This window comes from Mustela erminea, chromosome 18, assembly GCF_009829155.1.
Source record: "Mustela erminea isolate mMusErm1 chromosome 18, mMusErm1.Pri, whole genome shotgun sequence".
Lineage (NCBI taxonomy): Eukaryota > Metazoa > Chordata > Mammalia > Carnivora > Mustelidae > Mustela > Mustela erminea.
This window is the reverse complement of record NC_045631.1, coordinates 49,233,782-49,254,331: the sequence shown is the minus strand read 5'-3', so window position 1 is coordinate 49,254,331 and position 20,550 is coordinate 49,233,782. Positions and strand designations below refer to the sequence as shown.

The 20,550-nt window shown below is 45.2% G+C and overlaps 1 protein-coding gene across 2 annotated transcripts in view; it reads left to right on the top strand.

Moving 5' to 3' along the window:
• PRKCA (protein kinase C alpha) overlaps nt 1–20,550 on the top strand; it is a 385,445-nt gene that overhangs the window by 150,011 nt on the left and 214,884 nt on the right. For both annotated transcript variants that reach the window (XM_032320330.1, XM_032320329.1), the window contains exon 3: nt 1,000–1,082. In XM_032320330.1, coding sequence (XP_032176221.1) covers nt 1,000–1,082 — 83 coding nt within the window. The remainder of the gene's footprint in view (nt 1–999; nt 1,083–20,550) is intronic.

Sequence of the window (20,550 nt, the reverse complement as noted above, 5' to 3'; positions counted from 1 at the left end):
CCTCAACTGGTGATAGTCTTTATGGCAAGCATGCACGTGCAGGAACGTGTGACGGTGTTTGCCTTTTTTTTCCCTTTTTTGTTTCAAAGGGCTGTTTTCTATAGGTTGGGTTTTTTTTTATGAATTTATTTATTTGAGATAGAATGAGAGCAGACAAGGGGGAGAGAGAGCATGAGCAGGGGGAGGAGCCGAGAGGGAGGGGAAGCAGACTCCCCGCTGAGCAGGGAGGCTGATGGGGGGCTCAGTCCCAAAACCGTGGGATCATGACCTGAGCCTAAGGCAGACGCTTCACCGACTGGGCCCCCCGGCACTCTCTGGGTTTGTGTCTTAATGAGTTCTTTGAATTCAGAATCCTGCTGAGGAAGTTCTATAACACACATGGATGTCACTCTATGTATGATCTGTTATTTTTTTCTTTTCCCCCTTTATATGCATGCGTTTGGCATAGGACTGTGCAAAGTAGTTTAAGTTTTGATTTCCGGTTTATATCTTGGGCAAGTATCTTAACAATCACTGTCCAACCCCCTCAACTTTAGAGAATAGGAACCAGGGTTTGGGTCTCCTTGGGCCCTGTCAGGCCTGACATTTTATGGTTCTATTATCTCTAAGTCCAATAAATACCAAATGTTGCCGAGTCTCGCATACAATGCCTTCTTTTTTTTTTTTTTTTTTTTTTAAGATTTTATTTATTTATTTGAGAGAGAGACAATGAGAGAGCATGAGCGAGGAGAAGGTCAGAGAGCGAAGCAGACTCCCCATGGAGCTGGGAGCCCGATGTGGGACTCGATCCCGGGACTCCGGGATCATGACCTGAGCCGAAGGCAGTCGTCCAACCAACTGAGCCACCCAGGCGTCCCCATACAATGCCTTCTGATTGCTGTTAGAGACTCTGTCTATAGTGAAATCAAGCTGACGTCTAGAGGGACCTAGAGCCTCGTTTTGGAAAAACACAGCCTGTGTATTAAATTACTAATTTTAGTTTTCTTTTCTCTCCACCAGTTTGCTGTTTTGTGGTTCACAAGAGGTGCCATGAGTTTGTCACTTTTTCTTGTCCGGGTGCGGATAAGGGGCCCGACACCGATGTAAGTAGTCTGGAAACTGTTACCTGCTGTTAATGTAGATCTCTGACTTCGCCGTTTTGAATGCCGACCCAGCTGTTGGGGCACACACTCGCGATGGGAAGACTTGTCCGTGAGCCCTGCATAATGTCAGCTCGTACTGATGAACAGAGCTCTAGTCCTTTGGAGCCCTGGCAGGAGAAGAATTTCTTAGCTTTTACCCTTCCACTGTGGGTATCCGTGTGAGGACTAACCTCACCAATTTTACAGCAGGAGCTTTCATAAACACGGTGTGGTTCTTTTCCGGAGATGTTGACAAATTTCCCAACAAACGTAAATCACCCTTTACTGTCCGCCCTAACGGTGTGTGGACTAAGAGGCCCGTCCTTACTTTGGGCCAAGGTAACTACCTCCTCCTAGTTCACTTCCATGAGATCCTTCCTGCCTTTTCATTATGGATTACAAATGCTGCTGTTGATTTAAATAATTTAGCATCTGTTCCACTGAACAACTGATCTATGAAGCTGCCCATGTGTGAACACATAATTTTATTTGTGCCCTAATTCTGCCTGTCTCTAGCGAGCATCTCTCTTACATCTCTTGTTTACTGGAAAGTGGGATCCGCAAAGGAGAGTGGGAGTCAGGCACGGGAAATCCCAATATCTCAAATACATTGAGCGGAAAATTGGGTTGTTACGTGGAAAATATTTTAACAGCGGGAAAAAAAAATTTTTGCAGAGGAGGACTGGAAGAGGAAACCTTTCTATTCTGAGTTGCTTTTGCTGGATCATTTCAGTCACTAATACTTAAATTACGTGCTCCGAGTGTGGTTCCTACCTTTGGTTCTTGTTCCCATCAGGAAACACAGATTTCAAAGCAGCTCTGTCTGGGCAGACAGGACTGAATTCTTCCCTTTTCTGAAGAGGGCGTACTCATGGTGAGCTCTGAGAGGCTCAGATGTGCGTGGTTTTTAGCACATGTAATGAAGGAATGGACCAATGCGCCCTGAGCACATGGAAACATGCTGTGTTTTGGTGAAGGTACTGGTGGAAGCCACACAGAGTGGGAACCTTGGGCTCAGAGCCACCCCTGGCCCACAGAGCCAGAGCCCCAGAGCCTCAGAGATCATCCTGTTCTCTGTCTGCAGGGACCAGAAAGCCCATGTCCGTGAACGACCCACCTGCCTACGAAACAGTAGTGTACTCCATCTGGCCCTTGCACATTCCCCTTCTTTCTGGATTATTGTCTCCATTTGGGGCATCTTAGAGGTAAAAATAGATGCAGATGAAGAGTACCAGCTTTCCTGAAAGTTGGCCTCGAGTATCACATGGTGTTTCTTTGGCCATTTTGCTCATTTTCCTAAACCCATTCTTCCATTCTCCCATTTTGGCTCCAGCAGGAGTGGGGTGGGGCAGGGGGCCGGTAGGAGTGTAGCTGTTGCCCGGCCTCTCTCCCTCTTTCTACTTCTTTCTTTTGGTTAAGTGCTATCTATCTATTCATTTTAAAGTTTCGTTGATTTGAAAACGAGAGGGCACCCATATACATGCACAGGGAAGTGGAAGGGGGGGCGGGTAGAGAATCTCAAGCAGACTCGCCAATGAGTGTGGAGCCTGATGCACAGCTTGATCTCATGACCCAAAGTTCATGACTTGAGCCAAAATTATGAGTTGGACACTTGACTGAGCCACCCATGTACCCCAATTACTTGTTATTAAGTACTTAATATGGGGGAAGATAGACATGGAAGATATCACTCATTAAAATAGGGCAGAGGTTCTCTGACTGTGTTTACCCAAGGACCTACACTAGGTGGTCAGAGGCTTCCCCGAGGAATGGCATTAAACCAAGTTGTGGGAACATGTGGGAGATAGGCATGCATAAGGGGGATGTGTGCGTGCCCGCGCGCGCACGTGCACAGCGGGGCATGAGGAGCCCCGTGAAAGACTGTTTTAGGCAAAGGGGAAAGCAAGTGAGAAAGCACTGAAATGGGAAATTCAGTGTGGGAGAGAAAAAGAAGAAGCTGTTCATCAGGCAGTTGAGGATTTTGAACTCAATCTTAAGAACAATAAGGATCCAGAGAAGGGCTTTAAATTAGGAAAGATGTTGGTCCTGTTTGCATGGTATAAGGGCTTCTCTGGCTTCCTTATGGGAGATGGACCAGGTTAGGAAGAGGGCCTCATGGATGGGGAAGATGGGGAGAACCAACCAAAGGATGAAGTATCGGTCCGGAGAGCAAGGTGATGAGGGCTCGAGGGAGGTGGCAGCAATAGGGATGGGCAGAGGGAACTCATTTGAGATAAATATAGGAGCTGAATCAGCAGCTCTCGGCCGTTGGTGGGGCATACAGGGAGATGGAGATGTGGAGGAAAAACTCTCGGGCTTCAGTCTGAAACCCAAGAATGGAAGGAGGCCATCGAGACCTTGGCGGGAGACTGTATTTGAAGGTGTGGGATAGGACAGATCGAGGGCTTCCCTTCAGACACGTGCAGTTTGAGAAGTCGCCCACTGAGAAGACAGTTGTCTGTGAATGCAGGTGCGGAGCTGGGAAGTACAGTGCGTCCTTCTGAGGATGCAGGTTCCTCTGTTCTTGGTTAGTTTTAAGCTTTGGGCGTGGAGCTCATCTTGCCTAGAGATGGGGGTAGACAGAATGAGAAGACAAGAGATTAGGACCCAGAAGAGAACCCGAGTAGATTGGCTGGAAGAGGGACGGCAGGGAGGGAGGGAGACCAAGGAGGAGCAGCAGAGAAGTAGGAGGAAGACAGAGTGATGCTGTTTTAGCAATTTCCTAGAAGGGCTGTAGGCCAGCTCTCTGCTTATGTCATGAATTCTGAAAGCTTTGGTGACTACGCAGAGTTCATATACATCCCCGCTTGCGCAGGACTGTCTTGTTTACACAGGGAGTCTTGGTTTGTGCCTGCTACAGATTAGCTAATGTCTGTTAAGTTCTTACCCTGCTTTGATGATTATTAGGAGGCCACCGTACTCCTAGGTCCCCAAGCCAGGCAGGAAGCCTTAGTGCCGGTCTGTTGGTCATACGATAAACGGGACACACACCTGTGATCTGATATGCTCATCCAAGCTCTGTCCCCCCCCCCCCGTCCCCCGTGTTGTGTTGATCTGCCGGAAATGCTCAGTTTCACATTTTAATATCTGCAGAAGTGAAGATAAGAGATTTTTTTTTTTTTTTAAATATGAGGGGGAGAAAAGTACTTGAGCAGTCTGCACATTCTCTTCCAAAGAGAAAATTCACGTCTTGGTTGTTGGCATCCACAGGCCGATGATGAGGGCTTCTTGCAGCCAGGGCTGTCTGAGGACAGGGTGATTTATTTATTGCACAAATCCCAAGCTGCCCAGACTCAAATGCAGCAGGGGGGTAGCCGGAAAAGCACAAAGGTCTCAGGACACAGTGCTGAGATGAGATGGTAGAATTTCCTTATTTTATCTTTTCTTGAATACGCCTTAAAGTCCTAGAATTAGAGAGTTGGAAAGGGTGTTAAAGAATTCTCCAGGTTAGCTTTACTTTATGGATTAGGAGACCGAAGCCCATAGAAGAAAGATGTAAATGATCCGGCGGCACAGTGACTTGGCCCTTGAGGGTCCAAGAGGTTTGTGGTTGACTCAAGGCCACGAGAGGAAAGAGGGGGTGCCGTGGCCAGGTCGTGCTGTCAGTGGAGACGTTGCTAGCTACTACCTTGGTGTAATCCTTCAAAGTTCCATTCGGGGGGCACCTGGGTGGCTCAGTGGGTTAAGCCGCTGCCTTCGGCTCGGGTCATGATCTCAGGGTCCTGGGATCGAGTCCCGCATCGGGCTCTCTGCTCAGCGGGGAGCCTGCTTCCCTCTCTCTCTCTCTGCCTGCCTCTCCATCTACTTGTGATTTCTCTCTGTCAAATAAATAAATAAAATCTTTAAAAAAAAAAAAAAAAAAAAAAAAAGTTCCATTCGGACGTTTACAAAAGTGCTAAAGGGCATGGGAAAGGCCACTTAATGGAATGGACACAAATACAAACACAAAATACAGCTTAAGAGAAAAAACCACCTTAAGCATCTTTTCCCTTGAAAAATCTTAAAGTTTCTCGATGAAGGTTTGTTTCCTACATGGCAGGTGCTTACAAGGCACACGGTTCATGTGCTGCTTAACGAGGCCGGCCCCACAGACTCCGGGGCCTCCCCACACAGGGACCAAGCGGGGGCAGACCCTGGGGGGTGCACGGATACCGGATTACCTCTTCAGGATGAAAGGACAGGCACTGAAAAGTGTGACGTTAGCACTGCCCAGATTCCAGGAACCAGAGAGAAATAGTTAACAATTCTTTTGAACAGAGATCATCTTCAAGACTCAAGGAGTAGGCTCCTTGAAAGGATGCAGACATGTCGGGAGCCTTGGGGATTAGAAGGGGTGTCTGGGTTCCACAGAGGCACGGAAGGACCCCTCTCCCAGCACCACCCACCTCCCCACCAAGGCTGGGCCAGGATGCCAGACCCTCCCTACCAGCAGGTCTGGCGATGAAAGCCAGGCATTTCTGAGACTTCAGGTGCAGCCCCCGGTGCTCAGCAAGGAGAGAAGAGAGGAAAAGGGAAGAGTCAGCGTCAGAAAGGCACTTGGAGTCAGTGCAGGATTTGTGCAGCCTCAGAAAACAGCTTGGCGCTCTGCGCAGCATCTCAGCCCCGTGTCTAAGATCTTGCAGGACCACAAAGAGATAAAACCGGCCCATGTTGAGAAACCGCAAACCTCCTCCTGCCACCCCCTCGGACCCCATTAAGGCATGGACTAGGACATTGCCTTTGGGGGGTGATTTTTGCTCTTGGAAAGAAACGACCATGCTTTTGCCTCGTCAGCTGCCACTGATGCCCTGAGCTGAGGTTTTTCTCTTGGTGGCTCTGGCCACCAAGATGGGGTGAGGTGGAGGGCTGGATCCTAGAGGGTGGACTTCCTCAGACTCTTGACCTTCACCTTCTAAAATTTCAGCTGCCCAGCTGCTTTGTCCTTCAGTCTGGAATGCTTCCTGCTCGTTCGAACCGGCTCCGCTCAAATGCCGTCTGTCCCTGCCGCCCGCCCTGCTGGAGGGCCCCGGGGTGCTCGGGGCTTCCCGGGTGCATGTGGGTGTGCGTTCATTTTCCTCCAGTACTTAGTGTTTTCTGTGTGTGCCGTAAGGGAGAGAAAACTGTGAGGACCCGTTTCAGACATTCCTCCCAGTCTCAGTCCTGCCCTGCACTCCCCCAACGAAGAACCCACACACCCTTTCCATAGGTAAAGTAGCAAGAGAAAAGTCTTTATGGGATAGGTCTGAGACCACATAAATGCTAGACAGCACTGTAAACACAGTCTTCGGAATTTTTGCTCTGTGTACGGCATCAGTGAGCGTTGACGAAGAGGGGAAGGGACGGACCTGTTCAAAGGCTTCCGCGCCCCTCCCCACTTTGGTTTCCTTTGGTTTGTCTTTATTTGCCTTGAGCCTTTTTACCAGTGTCCCTGCCTGTCTAGGGGAGACACTGTACCTGGGATACCTGGTACTTTTTCGGTCTGAGCCATGCAATCCAACAGCATTCGGGTGATTTAGAAACATCAGTGTACCTCACCTGGGAGAGGACACAGACAGCATCGTGAGTTAGCAGGTGCCTTCCAGAATGTTTGGAAGGGCGTAAATGAAGAAATCAACTTGCCTGAAGGGCAAGGGGCCGGCTTCCGATCTGAGTACATCTTCAGGTCTGCAAAGGTGGGGAAACTGAGACATTGGAGGAGATTCCGTAGATCGCTAGAGTGGACCTGGAAACGGTTAGACAAACGGCCACAAAGCCAAAAGTGATACCTGGTGCGGGGCTGGACCTTGGGATGGGATGGGGGCGCAGAGGTCCGGGTACAAAATGACTCGCTCTTCATGATGGCGACCTTGAGTTCTTTCTGGTGTCTTAGAAACGGAGCAAATGAAAAAGGCTGCTGAATTGTTTAAAATGCGATATCTCAGGACTTCATCTGTAACCAAACTCAAAACATTTAAAGTCAGCCTAGAAATGTAATTAGCCAGTCTATTTTCTCAAAGTGGGCTTTTACATTTAATACGGAAATAAGGCAATTTTGTGAGCAAATCCCGTTACACCCGAAACACTTTCCTATTCCCGACCTGACAAAGGGAGATTTGTAAAAAGGTACAAGGGCTTAAGAAGTTGCATTTAAAATTCAGCCCAGTGAGGTCAAAAGAGTTCTGGGGTGGGAATGGGGGAATCCTGCCCTGTCAAGTCACTAAAAATCCTCTATTTATCAACATGGAAGTTGAACTTGGTGGTCATTAAAGCTGTTTGCAGCCCTCCGTGGCATTCCATCGCTGAATACTTCCGAGGGCTTCATGCTGGGAAGATACGGAGGTGGAGACAATTCTTGCCATCCTGGTGCATCCTCCCTAATCAAAAAGATGAGCTGAGCATTCCAATGATGATACTGTAAGACTGCGTAGGGTCACTGCCCTAAATAAGGAAGACCTGAAATGCTTGTTGAGTTTTTAAGTGTGGGAGAGAGAAAGTGCCTCATAGAAGATGGAGGCAAGGCTTCCTGGAGAGGTTTTTTAAAGATTTTTAAGATTTATTTCTTTTCCAGATTCTTTTACAAACTAGTAAGACCAGTATTTGCGCATTTCTCTTGCTGGTTTCAGGGAGTTCTCTGTCTTGCCAAACGCTGCTCTCCAGTGGCACATAAACTCAGGTGACACGCTTTTGGAAGAGGACGTGTAAAAAGAACGCTGGCGAGGGAGACCTGCAGTGTTGTGTGTGGCCCGGTGGGATCCCCTCTGGAGAAAGCTGGGAGGGAGCCTTTGCGGGGTCCCGAACCCCCCCTCTGCCCTCACCCACCGGTGCCATTCTTCACGTGCTGTGATGCCACAGGGAACCTTAAAAAGAAGTTATTTCAGGGAAACAAACCCAACAAAAAGCTCCCGTGCTAATTCTGCTCTTCAGTGGGTGGATTATTTTATGTACCAGATTCACAGTAACAGAAGTATTTCCTCCAAGGGAAGGGACTCCTGCTACTTTTGCGCCAAATTAATTTAGCCGGGAATTAAAAATAGCCTCAAAGCCCTGCTTCCGCAGTTTGGATGCACTGAAGGAGACAGCTGGGTGGTGGCACATCCATTGTCTGTAGCTACCCAGGTTTGGCCCCTGAGGAGAGGGAGGTAGTAGTGCCTCACATTTCATTGGGTCACAGTTATGCCTGGTTCAGGGGAGTCCCCCGCTCAGGGGGCTTTTCAACTTAATCCAGAGATTTCAGTTGCCTCTGCTCAAACATCTTTGGAACTCCACTCTTGGAATGACATGTAAGGCCAGTAGCACATTCTTCTCAAAATCTCCACTCTGGGCAAATTGTCAGCCTTTGAGAGTGTGGGGACATTGGTTGGGGACGCAGCCAAGTTCTGTGGAGCCAGGTCTGCACGAGGGGAAGTAATTCGGGTGGATGGTCCAGTTTTGGGTCCAAAAAGGTAAGCTGATAAGGTTAAAAGAGTATTTTCTTGGAGAGTTACAGACTGTTTCTAGACCTCAGGTTTGAAGGAGACTTGTGTGTGTGAAGCATATAGGAACCACTGTGTAGCCTTTTAGTGGCACTTCTACCTAACACCCATGTTTGTTTAAAAAAAAAAGAAGAAGAAGAAATTGTTGCCCTGCTTCCCAAATCATGCCTACAACGCAGATCCTTCATGGATAGGTCCTGTGTCTTTTCCTTTGAAAAACAAAGAGTTCCGTGCAGTGCCTGACACAGAATGGGTACTTGAAAGAGATCTCTTGAACCAGAATAAGTGGAAGAAGTTCTGATCACCTAATTGGACCATTAGTTGTACATATCTGGGGTTGAATTACTCGGCTTTAGCTATCCATGGACTGCTCATGAGTCTCCCCAAGACCTAGGAATGGGTATTTCATCAGCATTATTAGGGTAGCACAGGAGGGGGATGGAAGAAACATACTCAATGGACTTTCCTGCTTCTCACAAACCATTGCAGACCATTGTCTTAACTATTGTGAGTTTGGGAAATGGTGGACCTGAGCCATAGAGCTTTTGACTGCTTAGGATACAAACTGGTGTGATGGCTTCTATATTTATTTTTCTTGACCCGTACAAGGACTTAGTACTATCAGACAGTTCATGATTTACAAACCACCGAATGAACTTGTTCCTGAGAACTGTGGTTGGCAGTTATGTCTAAGGAGCCTACTACTGGAGCTGAAATCATTGGAAGCCCAGAGCTAGAAATTCTGCTATATGAGTAATGACGTCTTCATGATATCTCCCAATGTATATTTAGTACCTCGTATTTCTGGTCCTTGGTATGTATTCACTGTATGCCGTCATTAAATGCTGCTTGGATATTTATTATTGCACGTACTGTGGGGTGCAAAGGTTAAAAGACAGTCCTTGTCTTCAAAGAGCTTATTCTTAGTAGAAAGTCATGCACATGAATAAGCATTATTCAGGTGATTACTTCAGTGGATAACATACGTAAATACACTAGGCATACATGAATCCTATTGTCTATGTGTGAAAGTCAAGGCTCAGTGTTGGTTAATCCAGTAGAAAATAATTCATAAGCTTTGGGTCAAGCCTCTGTTTCCAAACCTGTTCTCTTTCCTCAAAATCAAGTGGGCTAAAGAACAAAGCCACTTGACAGGCAGCTATTCTTTTTTTTCTCCTTATTTATTTATTTGACAGAGATCACAAGTAGGCAGAGAGAGAGGGGAAGCAGGCTCCCTGCTGAGCCAGGATTCCGCATACGGGCCTCCATCCCAGGACCCTGAGATCATGACCTGAGCTGAAGGCAGAGGCTTAACCCACTGAGCCACCCAGGTGCCCCGAGGGCAGGTTTTCTGCCAGGGAAAAATTCTCTTTCTTTGTGATTAGAATCTGGAGTCAGGGTGACTGAGAAATCTTAAAATGATAAGAGAAATTGGAAATAAGTTCCTCCGATAGTATAACAGTAAACGCATTCACGAGTGAGACCAGCAAGGTGAGCTAGTGGAGACCCAGGGGGCTGGGGGGATGCCGTGAGAGCCTAGAGCAGTTTGTCGATTGTTTGGGTTTTCCTCAAGAAGGCAGAAGGTAGTACTTTCCAGGACCCTGGGTTTCTGGAAAGATTGATTCTAAGTGGCTTTCCTCTAAGCTGAAAGCCAGCCCAGAGAGCTTTTTGGCTCATGCCTGAGGCTTGTTCCTGGATTTTCGTGAGTCACTCCTTTCCACAAGCTGAAGTAGGAGTCCCATTCAATTAGCTGATCCTTTCCTCACCTAGGCTGTTTTCTGTTTAATGAATTTCTAGCAGGAGACTCTGTCTCCTGTGGACAAAAAGAGAAGTGCATTTCTCTGGCCAGGAGAGGAAGATTTGCAGAGGATTTTCTAGCTTGCGTTGTTATGTAAATTTACATTTACATGTAAATCACTGTAAATAAACATTTACAGTGAGACCAAGGGCCAAAAACAAAATCAAAGGAGCTCACTTACTAGGAATTCTGTGGCTGGGACCTATGAGACAAGTGGGGGAGTAGCTCCTCTGGCAGCTGTTTCTATCATGTCGTACCAGAAGCTGTGAGGGAACAGTCATGGTGGCGAGTATTAGCAGGAGGTGCGATGGACGGTGGGAAGGTCCGTTCTAATCATTGCTCATTTCACATTTCAATTTTCATCCTCTAAGAGATTATCAAAACACATTTGAGTTTATACTGAGGGAAAAAGCTAGGTTCTAAGAAGAATGTCCTTGTGCCAGGAAGTGTCCCATTGCCATCAGGCATTAAATAGTCTTGATTGCATTCCCCCCGATTATTTCCCTGGTGTGGAGAGAATTCTCAGGTTCCTCATGTTGAGAATATGACACTCAAGCTGCACAACAGGACCCTTGTGTTCTTTCCTGCTGCCCACTCTCCCTGCCTGAGCTGGGGCTTATCCCTGTTCTCCTGATCTGTGTTGGAACAATACCAGGTGATCATCTGTGCACAGTCTCCCAAGCCAGAAGCCCCAGGATCATCTGGCTTGCTCCATCTTCCTTGTCTCTCACATCTAAGCTGTCTCCCAAGTTCTGTGGGCTCTGCCTCTCCTCTCCGTATTCATAGCCGCTGTCTTCACAAAGATCTCATCGTGTTCTATGAGTTGGTCTTATTGGCTCTGGACTGCGGTTTCTCCCGTCGTCCATCCTTTGTATGGCCAGCTGGTGGTAATGCAATCGTGTGTGTGTCTGTCTGTGTGTGTGTAGCACATGTCAGCATTTTCCAAAGGCTTCTACAGCATCATACATGATGACTCCACTGGCTGTTAGCTGGGCCAGGCTTTGGTTTTCCATGTGACCTTTCCAGGAGGGCAACATAGTCTTCTAACAAGCGGCTAGTTTTTGAAGAGGGCAGGCCTGAATGTATGCGTGCTTAAGCTGCGGCTAGCACCACGTCTTCTGATGTCCCATGCACCAAGGCAGGTCACATGGTGAAGTGCAGAGTCACTGTGAAGGTAGGTTAGTCAGGATTCTCCAGAAAAACAGAACTACTTGGATGTGCTTATGTTTATCACACAGACTTATGAGAAATTGGCTTATGCAACTGCCAAGTGCCAAGATCCACAGACAAGCTGGAGACCCAGAGAGCCAACAGTGAAGCTTCAGTCCCAAGGCCAGCAGGCTCGAGATGCAGGAAGGGCCTGTGTGTTGTCTGTGGTCCGAAGATGGGGAAGAAGCCCATGTGCTAGTTCATGGTCATCGGACAGAAAGAACTCTCTTGTTTAGGGGCTGGGGGATTGTCAGTGTTTTTGTTCTGTTGAGGCTTTCATTACAGAAGGCAATCTACTTTACTCATCCCCAATTTAAATGTTAATCTCATCCAGGGGCGCCTGGGTGGCTCAATGGCTTAAAGCCTCTGCCTTCAGCTCAGGTCATGATCCCAGGGTCCTGGGATTGAGCCCCACATCGGGCTCTCTGCTCAGCGGAGAGCCTGCTTCCCCACCCCCTCTCTCTGCCTGCCTCTCTGCCTACTTTTGATCTCTGTCAAATAAATAAATCAAATCTTAAAAAAAAAATGTTAATCTCATCCAAAAATTCCCTCACAGAAACACCATTATTTGGTCAAATATCTAGGTACCCCGTGGCCCAGTCAAGTTGACGTTCAGACTTAAGCATCACAGAGGGGAACGTACACAGTGTGGATCCTGCCTGGGGTGGGGGGGCGGTCACTGCAGTCATTAACAGGACAGCTGACCACAGGAAGACTTACTTTGATCCTATTTTACTATTTTCTTTTCCCTAAATCTTATTCATCTTTGTATCCCCAATACTTACTATGATATCTGACTCATAATTAGGCAATCATTAATATTTGTTGAGAGAATATAAGGAAAAAAATCAAGTCCCTGATCTCAAAATAGAATGAAAATAATTTCCTTAGTTTGCATGATATATCTGTAAAATGTTCCGGAAGATTGTCTCAGAATCCATACCAGCCATTTCTGGTATTGATACAGCCGTTGATTTTTAGTTATTGTTTTTGGAAAGTGAAGTATTTCAAAAGATCAATTTTTTTTTCAAAAGATCAATTTTAACAATTTAATTTCTGTTAATACCCAAAATTTAAGCCTAACAAAATTATGCAAAATGTCTCTGAAACTGTGCTAACTGTGTGACCAGACTTTTATTTTTTAACTTGGTGAATATTTTTTCTGTTAAATGTTGATGGGAAAATGACCTACTAAAAGGAGATGCTTGTTTTGTCAACCACATATTTTGAATTTATATTCATTAAGGTGATTGCTAACTGTGCAGTTGATCTGGAGAAGGGTTATAACCACAGTTCAATAAGGAAAATGATACAACTAAGGATACTACCTTCGGAAGCAGTGGTCCAATTTGACCACTGCTTTGCTTTGCTTTGCTTTGCATTTCTTTTATGTTTTTTGTTTTTGTTTTTTTTTTTTAAGATTTTGTTTATGTGACAGAGAATGGCAGGGAGAGGGAGAAGCAGGCTCCCTGCTTAGCAGTGAGCCCAACATGGGACTCCATCCCAGGACCCGGGGATCATGACCTGAGCAGAAGGCAGATGCTTAACTGACTGAGCCACCCAGGCACCCCTGCCCACTGCTTTTCTAAGGTGCATGTACATTGTATGCCTAACTGTGCCAGGATAGATAATTTTATACATAACTCAGAGGTAGCTCTTCATGCTCGTGAGAAATTTATATAGGTGGGAAACTGCAGAATGAAAGATTATATTTTGAAATACACTGATTATAAACTTTTACAAGTGAGGGTTTTTTTTTTCACCAAGTCATAAAACACACATAAGCACCTTTCAGAAGGCAATTTGCATGTTGCTTGCTTTCTACAATTTTGAGTTCCTAGCCTGTCCCTCCCCATTTCTCTTTCAAGGCCAGAAGCTTTGTAGAATTAACATAGGCTAGAAATGTTTAAAACATGATATTTTCTGTGGAGGAGGGTGATTTTAGGTTTCTAGATACTAAGCTGTATCATGACTCATTTGTTCTTAAACAGGTCGTTCTGCTGTTACTAAAATTAATCACAAAAGACCAGGGAAGCTTGAAAAAGAAGGGATCACACAGCAGGCTCTTAAAATTAGTAAGGCAGGTCTGCTCTCTTTTGCATTTGCTACGTTTGAATGATGCACCAAAATTAAGGTAATTCATTTTAATTACGTTTTTCTCATTACGAATTGGTGATTTAGAGTAATGTGATGTACAGAACAAGAATGGGGAGGAAATGGTAAGTTGAAAAACTTAAAAATGAATCACAGAAGTGAAACAGACCTTTTCTACAAGTACATGCACCTGCTGTCAGCTTGGGAGTTCTGTGCTTAAGTTCGATCTTATTCTCACCTAGCAAACTTCTCTTCATCTGGGAGCGGAACTGGGGGAGTCCAGCAAAACTGCCTCTGGCTGAGCTCCTCGCTTCTGCTTTTGTGTCCTGCACTTTATCCTCTCTCCTACAGCTGGAGTGAGATTTTGCTAGATCAGGCAAATCAGATCATTGCCTTGCTCTGTCTAAATCCTTCCGTGGCTGCCTCTGATCATTAGAATCAAACACAAACTGCTTACTTTGGTCCATAAGGCTTATGCGGATGGTGATCTTATTCTTGTTTATATCCGTGATAATGCCAAGCTCATTTGAGCCTCAGGTCTTTTGCTCTCATGGCTTCCTCTGCAGTGAGGCTCATTCATACCTTTAAGGCCTCTGCTCAGATGACCCCTCCTTGGAAAGGCCTCTCGAGATCCCACCCTCCCCTCACTTTCTAGCAGTCTGTCCTACTGTGTGTATTTTGTAACCCTCCACTTGAATCCGTAATGTTTACTTGGTTACTTTTTCATCTCTTTGACCAGCATGAAACACCGTGAGTGGTAGGTATGCTGTTTTAGGCTTCTATTCAACTTAATGACTGGCACGCTAAGTGCTCAATATTTTTGGCTGGCCAAACGCCCATTACTCTTACAAGGGAGGAAAAAAATCTTAAAGTTCTGTTTCCTCCCAACAATATAACTGAAAGGAAACATCCTAGGATCAGTGGAGATCGTTTTCTCTTCTGTGATTATAATGCCGTGCCATCTAGTATAATAAACTGGGCCGTGTCCATTAAGCCTGAGACCTACTATGTGATTGAATGTGTCTTCCAGAAAACATGTTCTTCATAATCCTGATGTTAATATGTGGTCTATAAAATTCAAAATAAAATGTATCTGATCAATCTTATTTAGACTTATCTAATTAACCACCCGATTCTGAATGTCAGCCATTCTGGATAAGTGGGATTAGTGTTGAATTTCAGACCTTGAGAATAATTTATATCTAATGGGATCTTCCCATGGAAAGTTATGGCCTGGCTGCCCACTGGGTTGGTAGCAGCATCCTTGTTCTTAGGTTTCCCTCTGCAGCCATTGGTTTTTCCTAACATTCTTGAATAGTAGGGAGTTAAATAAATTGGGATACATCAGTGTGATAGATTATGTGCAGCCATTGAGAATGATGGTTCTAAAGGCATGGAAAAGTGCTTCTTTGATGCTGGGTACCAGGCGCTTACTATAAAGGCATTGCTATGACTACAGCTCGGACAGAATTTGTGTTGGGGCAGGATCTAGAAGGGACCCTAAGAAATTGAAGTCATTGGATGACTGATTTTTGAGATGATTGGACTTGGAGAGCTTCTTTCGAGATTTAATCTCGTTAGAACCATGCAGTTTTTGAGAAGTCATCGTATACTTTTGGAATATGATAAAGTCCTGTGGTCTCCCAGAGCATCATGCAAATGGAACACAGCCACACATCTGAGAATTCTTTGTTCAACTGTGTGACAAGAAAGCAGTTTGTCGTAGGTGTCTTGACGGCTTCATGCTCGTGTATCAGCTCAGGTTTGTGTTCAAGCGGGAAGACTGGAAAACCTGACCACACAGTGGCTGGACCTGAATAAGGGACATCATGCTCCTCCTGTAAAAAAATGTGTGGAACTGGAAGTCCAGGGTTCATGTGGCGTCTTCATGGTTCCACGATGGATCCAACCTCATTCTGCCTTTCAGTTCAGCCATCTTATCCTGCAGATTTCATTTTCCCCTTTGCTGCCCTCGTTGTGAGGTGGCTATTCCATTACCATCCCGTCCATGTTCCAAGCAGGAGGAAAGAGAAGGGTGAAGTCAGAGCAAAGGTGCCTGTTGAGTCTACTCCCTTTTAAAGAACTCCCCCAGAAACCCAGTCTAGCAACTTCCATGTTGGCCAGAACTGTGTCACAAAGCCTCTCCTGCTTAGAAAACATAGAGTTTGGAGGTGTTGTATTTTGTTTGCTTATTCTTTTAGGTAAGCTCCACGCCCATTGTGGAGCCCAAGGCAGGGCTTGACCCTGAGATAAAGAGTTGAGCTGAAATCAAGAGGCAGATGCTTCGGTGGCTGAGCTACTCAAATACTCCATAACTACATTGCCAGGTACCCCTGGAGTTTGTTTTGTTTTAAGCTGGGTATATGTCTACCCAGAACAAAATCAAGGTAGCTCAGTAATAAGAAGAGAATTAATATTGGATAGGTAACTAACTTTGAATTCAATGTTGGGGATGGAGTACCACCTTTTATACATAAATGTCTTCATATATTGTATTTGTGACCTTTTCTGTTGCTGTGACTTCATCTCAGCACAGGAAGGATTCTCTTACTCACATGTCATGAGGGGTTTTCAGATACAATCAAACTAAGTTTCTTAATCTGTAGATAGAAAAAAGAGATCGGAATGAAGAAGTCTTGTGATCAGTTTTGATAAGACTCTCTTTTTTTTTTTCTTTCCATTAAACACTTGTAATTCTTTGGTGACGGCTCTTTTCTAAGAAGCATTGTGGTTTTCATAATGAAATATCTTGAGTTTCAATGACTGTATATCCAGTCACAATATTCTTATTACTTAGTAGTTCCTGATAGTAAATAGGGTTGACTGAAACAAAACAATATATCAGTAACACATTTTATTAAAGCAGATTTGTCTTCAGCAGAGCATCCCCCCAAGTTGTGAGAGGCAATATTTCTCCATGAATGCAAGTCCTCTTCTGGAATCCAAAGTGCAGTATGTGCAGCAGATTCTAGGGAGATTTTGGGAGACGGGTAGGATAGAGATCCAGAAAATGAGTTAGGAATGTTTACTGTGAAGAAAAGAAGTTGTAGGAATAAGTGAGCACTGCCTTTCATCCTAGGAGGAAGGGTAGACTTAACTTTGGAACACCAGAGTTTAGACCCAGACCCAATGACTAAGCATTATAAGAAGGCAGAGTTTAGCATAAATTCCAAAAAGAACTTCCAAAGAGTAGATGTTTCTAATAATAGAAGAGGGACTCCAGAACAGGGAGTTCCAAGAAGTAGGACAAGGGATGCCAGGCCTGCTTTACTCAGAAGGAACAGAGATGGCTCTGCCACATTTCAGGTTTGAGGTGAGGCTCAAAAGGGTGCTGAATTTTCTCTCTGGAATGCTCTTCTCCCCTGCCACCTGACATTTTTTTTTTTAATAGAGGTATAATTAGCATAGAACATTATTAGTTTTTGGCTTTACACCATAATGATTTGGCATTTGTATACATTGCAAAAGGACCACCCCAATAAGTCTAGTTAACATCTGTTACCATATATTAACATCTGTTAAAAAATTTTTTTTTTCCTAAGTTTTTTTCTAAGAACTTTTGGAAGTTCTCTCTTGGCAAAAAAAAAAAAAAAAAAGACAAACTCTTTTGGCAACTTTCAAAATGCAGTACAGTATTAACAAATCACCACATTGTACATTACATCCCCTTATTTTATAAGTGGAAGTTATTCGTTTTGACCACCTTTAGCCATTTTTCTCACTTCCAGCAACTACCAATCTGTTGTTACCTATGCGCTCATTTCTTATTCTTTAATATTCCAAGTGATATCATATAGTATTTGTTTTATTTCACTTAGCATGATGCTCTCTGGGTCCATCCGTGTTGCTGCAAATGGCAAGGTTTCACTTTTTATGGCTGTATAATGTTCCATGCATGGGTGCTACATTTTCTCTTCCCATTCATCCGCTGATACCTTGTTTCCAGATCATGACTCTTGTAGATAATGCCACAGTGAACTTGGGGGTGTGTATGTCTTTTCACTTAGTGTTTTTGTCTTCGGATAAAAACTGGAAGTGGAATTGTTGGACTATATGATTGTGGGTTCTTTTTTTTTTTTTTTTTAATTTTTTGAGGAAGCTCCATACTGTTTCCACCATGGCTGCACCAACTTGCATTCCCACTAGCAATGCATGAGCGTTCCCTTTTGCCTGCATCCTTCCCAACAGTTACTTCTTGTCTTTTTGACAATAGCCAGCCTAACAAGTATGAAGGGATTTCTCATTTTTTTTTCCTTAAGATTTAATTTATTTTAGGTAGAGGGAGAGGGAGCCCCCTGAGGCAGACTCCCCGCTGAGTGTGGATGCTGGTGCAGGGCTCCACCTCACGACCCTGAGATTGTGACCTGAGCCACAATCAAGAGTTGGACACTTAACCAAGCCACCCAGATGATTAATGTTGAACATCTTTCCATATGCTTGTTGGGCATGTTTATGTCATCTTTGGACACATGTCTATTTCAGACCTTCCCATTTACATTTTGGAGGGCTTTTTGCGGGGGGGGGGAGCTATTGAATTGTAGGAGTTCTTTATATATTTTGAATATTAACCCCTATCAGATCTCTATCTGACCAATTCTTCCCCTTTCTTCTATCCCTATGGGTCTCTTTCCACTCCACCCCTTCCCTTGCCCCATCCCACTCCTTCAGTTGCTCCTCTTCAGTTCATCCCCCCCCCCTTTTTGAGGTTTATTTTAGAAGCTAGAGCATGAGCAGGGGAGGGACAAAGGAAGAGGAGGGAGAGAATCCCAAGCAGACTCGCCACTGAGCGCTCCTGCACGGGGGTTCACCGCGCCACCCTGAGATCAAGACCTGAGCCGAAATCCAGAGTTAGACGCTTACCTGACAGAGCCAGCCAGACACCTCCTCTTCCGTTCTTTCCGTGGGCACCTCTCTAAGGACATTTCTTTTCCATTTTTTTTAAAAGATTTTATTTATTCATTTGAGAGAGAAAGCACAAGCAGGCAGAGAGGCAGAGAGAGAGAGGGAGAAGCAGACTCTTTGCTAAGCAGGGAGCCTGATGCAGGACTCGATCCCAGGACCTCAGGATCGTGACGCTTAACCCACTGAGCCACCTAGGTGTTCCTCTGAAGACATTTCTAACGCTGTGCTGTAACGATCTCTCCGTCTCTGCCCATACACCGAAGCCTAGGAAGGGCAAAGCCCATCTGTCATCTCCCTGTCCTCTGCGCTGGTCCACAGTCTGGTGTGTAGCTGGCTGAGGGCATCTTTCCTGACTTAGCAAGTAGCTGACCAAAGGTGGGGAGGCTGGCTGAGCCAACCTTGCCGTGTTACGTGGTATTTTTGTTTTGACTGTACACAGACACCAGCACTGCGTTCACAGGTCGTCTGAGCCAGCTGTGGCCTCTTGGCAGGACGGACAGACAGTCACTGAGAAGCACGAGTAGCCACAGTTACCTTGCACAAGTGCCATCTAGTCGAGGTATCTGATTCCCGTGCTGCTGACAAAGTTGAAAACCCCCTGTCCAACTGTTGATGAAGCACGGTGTGCCTTCTGGCTCCACGGAGAAAGTTTCCTTCTGCGTCTCTTGGCGTTCCTGCTGTGGACGCCAGATCCGCCGGTGTGCTCCCAGTGCATGTGACGGCAGCAGGCCCCTGGGTTCCTTTACCAGAACAGAACAAGGCAAGTTGTAAAAATAACTTGGTACACATGTAGGTGAAATAACCTTACCTCCCAGCGGCTGAGAAAAAATAGGTCCCAATTCTGGCTGATGTTCTAGGATATTTTTAGAAGGAGGGCCCCTTCTTCTTGGATGTCCATGAGGGAAAAATCATGGCACGAAAAACCAAAAAACCAAACTATATGTGTGTGTGTGTGTGTGTGTGTGTGTGTGTGTATGTAGAGAGAGAGAGAGAGAGAGACACTATTCTAGTTGTTGGGTGTTTCTTTCTGTGTCCCCTCCATCCACAAGAGAAAAGCAGGCATTTGCAGAGGCCCATCCTGAGCATAGTAGAAAAGGAAAATGTAATGTTTTCTTCTCTTGGTTGTTTGTAATGTATGATTTAATTCTAACACATACTGCTATGAGTTATTTTCAGTATGTGGCAAATTGTTGTAAGGGCCTTCTAAGAAACTTCGCCTCCTAAGGTGTTTCCCACTTTAATTTTATTCAGGGAAAAAAATGGCTTTTGGAGTTTCTCACTAATTAGGTTTTAAATGAAGATGACTTATTAACCATAGCATTTGAACTTAGGAGCATTTCACTGTTACTGCCACTGGAAAGGTTTGGTCTATTTCTACTAGAATCTTCTAAGGGAAATTGATGAACCTGGTAACCTAATTTTAGACCTCTTGAAATTCAGCAGATGGATGGTATTTATAGTGTTCTGAATCAGTTCCTATTAGATGTTTAAAAATAGTCACATCATTAGAGAGCACATTGAGGAAAGAAATGATTTTTAACCCCAAATCTAGTGCCCAGAACATTGTTTTTAGCCTCGTCAAGTGTGTATGCATTTTGGTAGCAATTTCTAAAGAGCCTTTCTGTAGTCTTTCCTGCTCTTTCCTGTGTGATGCTGCTGTTGTCATGGAAACAGATCTCGGAGTTGCTTTGTTATCCAGTGTAAGGGACTCCCTGATCTGGAGTTACTGTAGGTCATTGTCAACACGGAGCCTTTATTCAGTGTTGTGCTACGACGCATATTCTACAGATCTCAGATGGAACTCTGTGTTTGGAGCTTATACTAGAGACGTCCTATTGACACCCCTAAATACAAATCAGGGTCCTCGGCCACAGGAGCATTAAAGTCCAGGCAGTGGCACGTGCAGTCCTATTTCAGATGGGGTGACACATCCTGGGTCCGGACAGGCACATTCTTATGTGCCCAGTTAGGGTTGACTTTCCAAGAAAGGAGGATT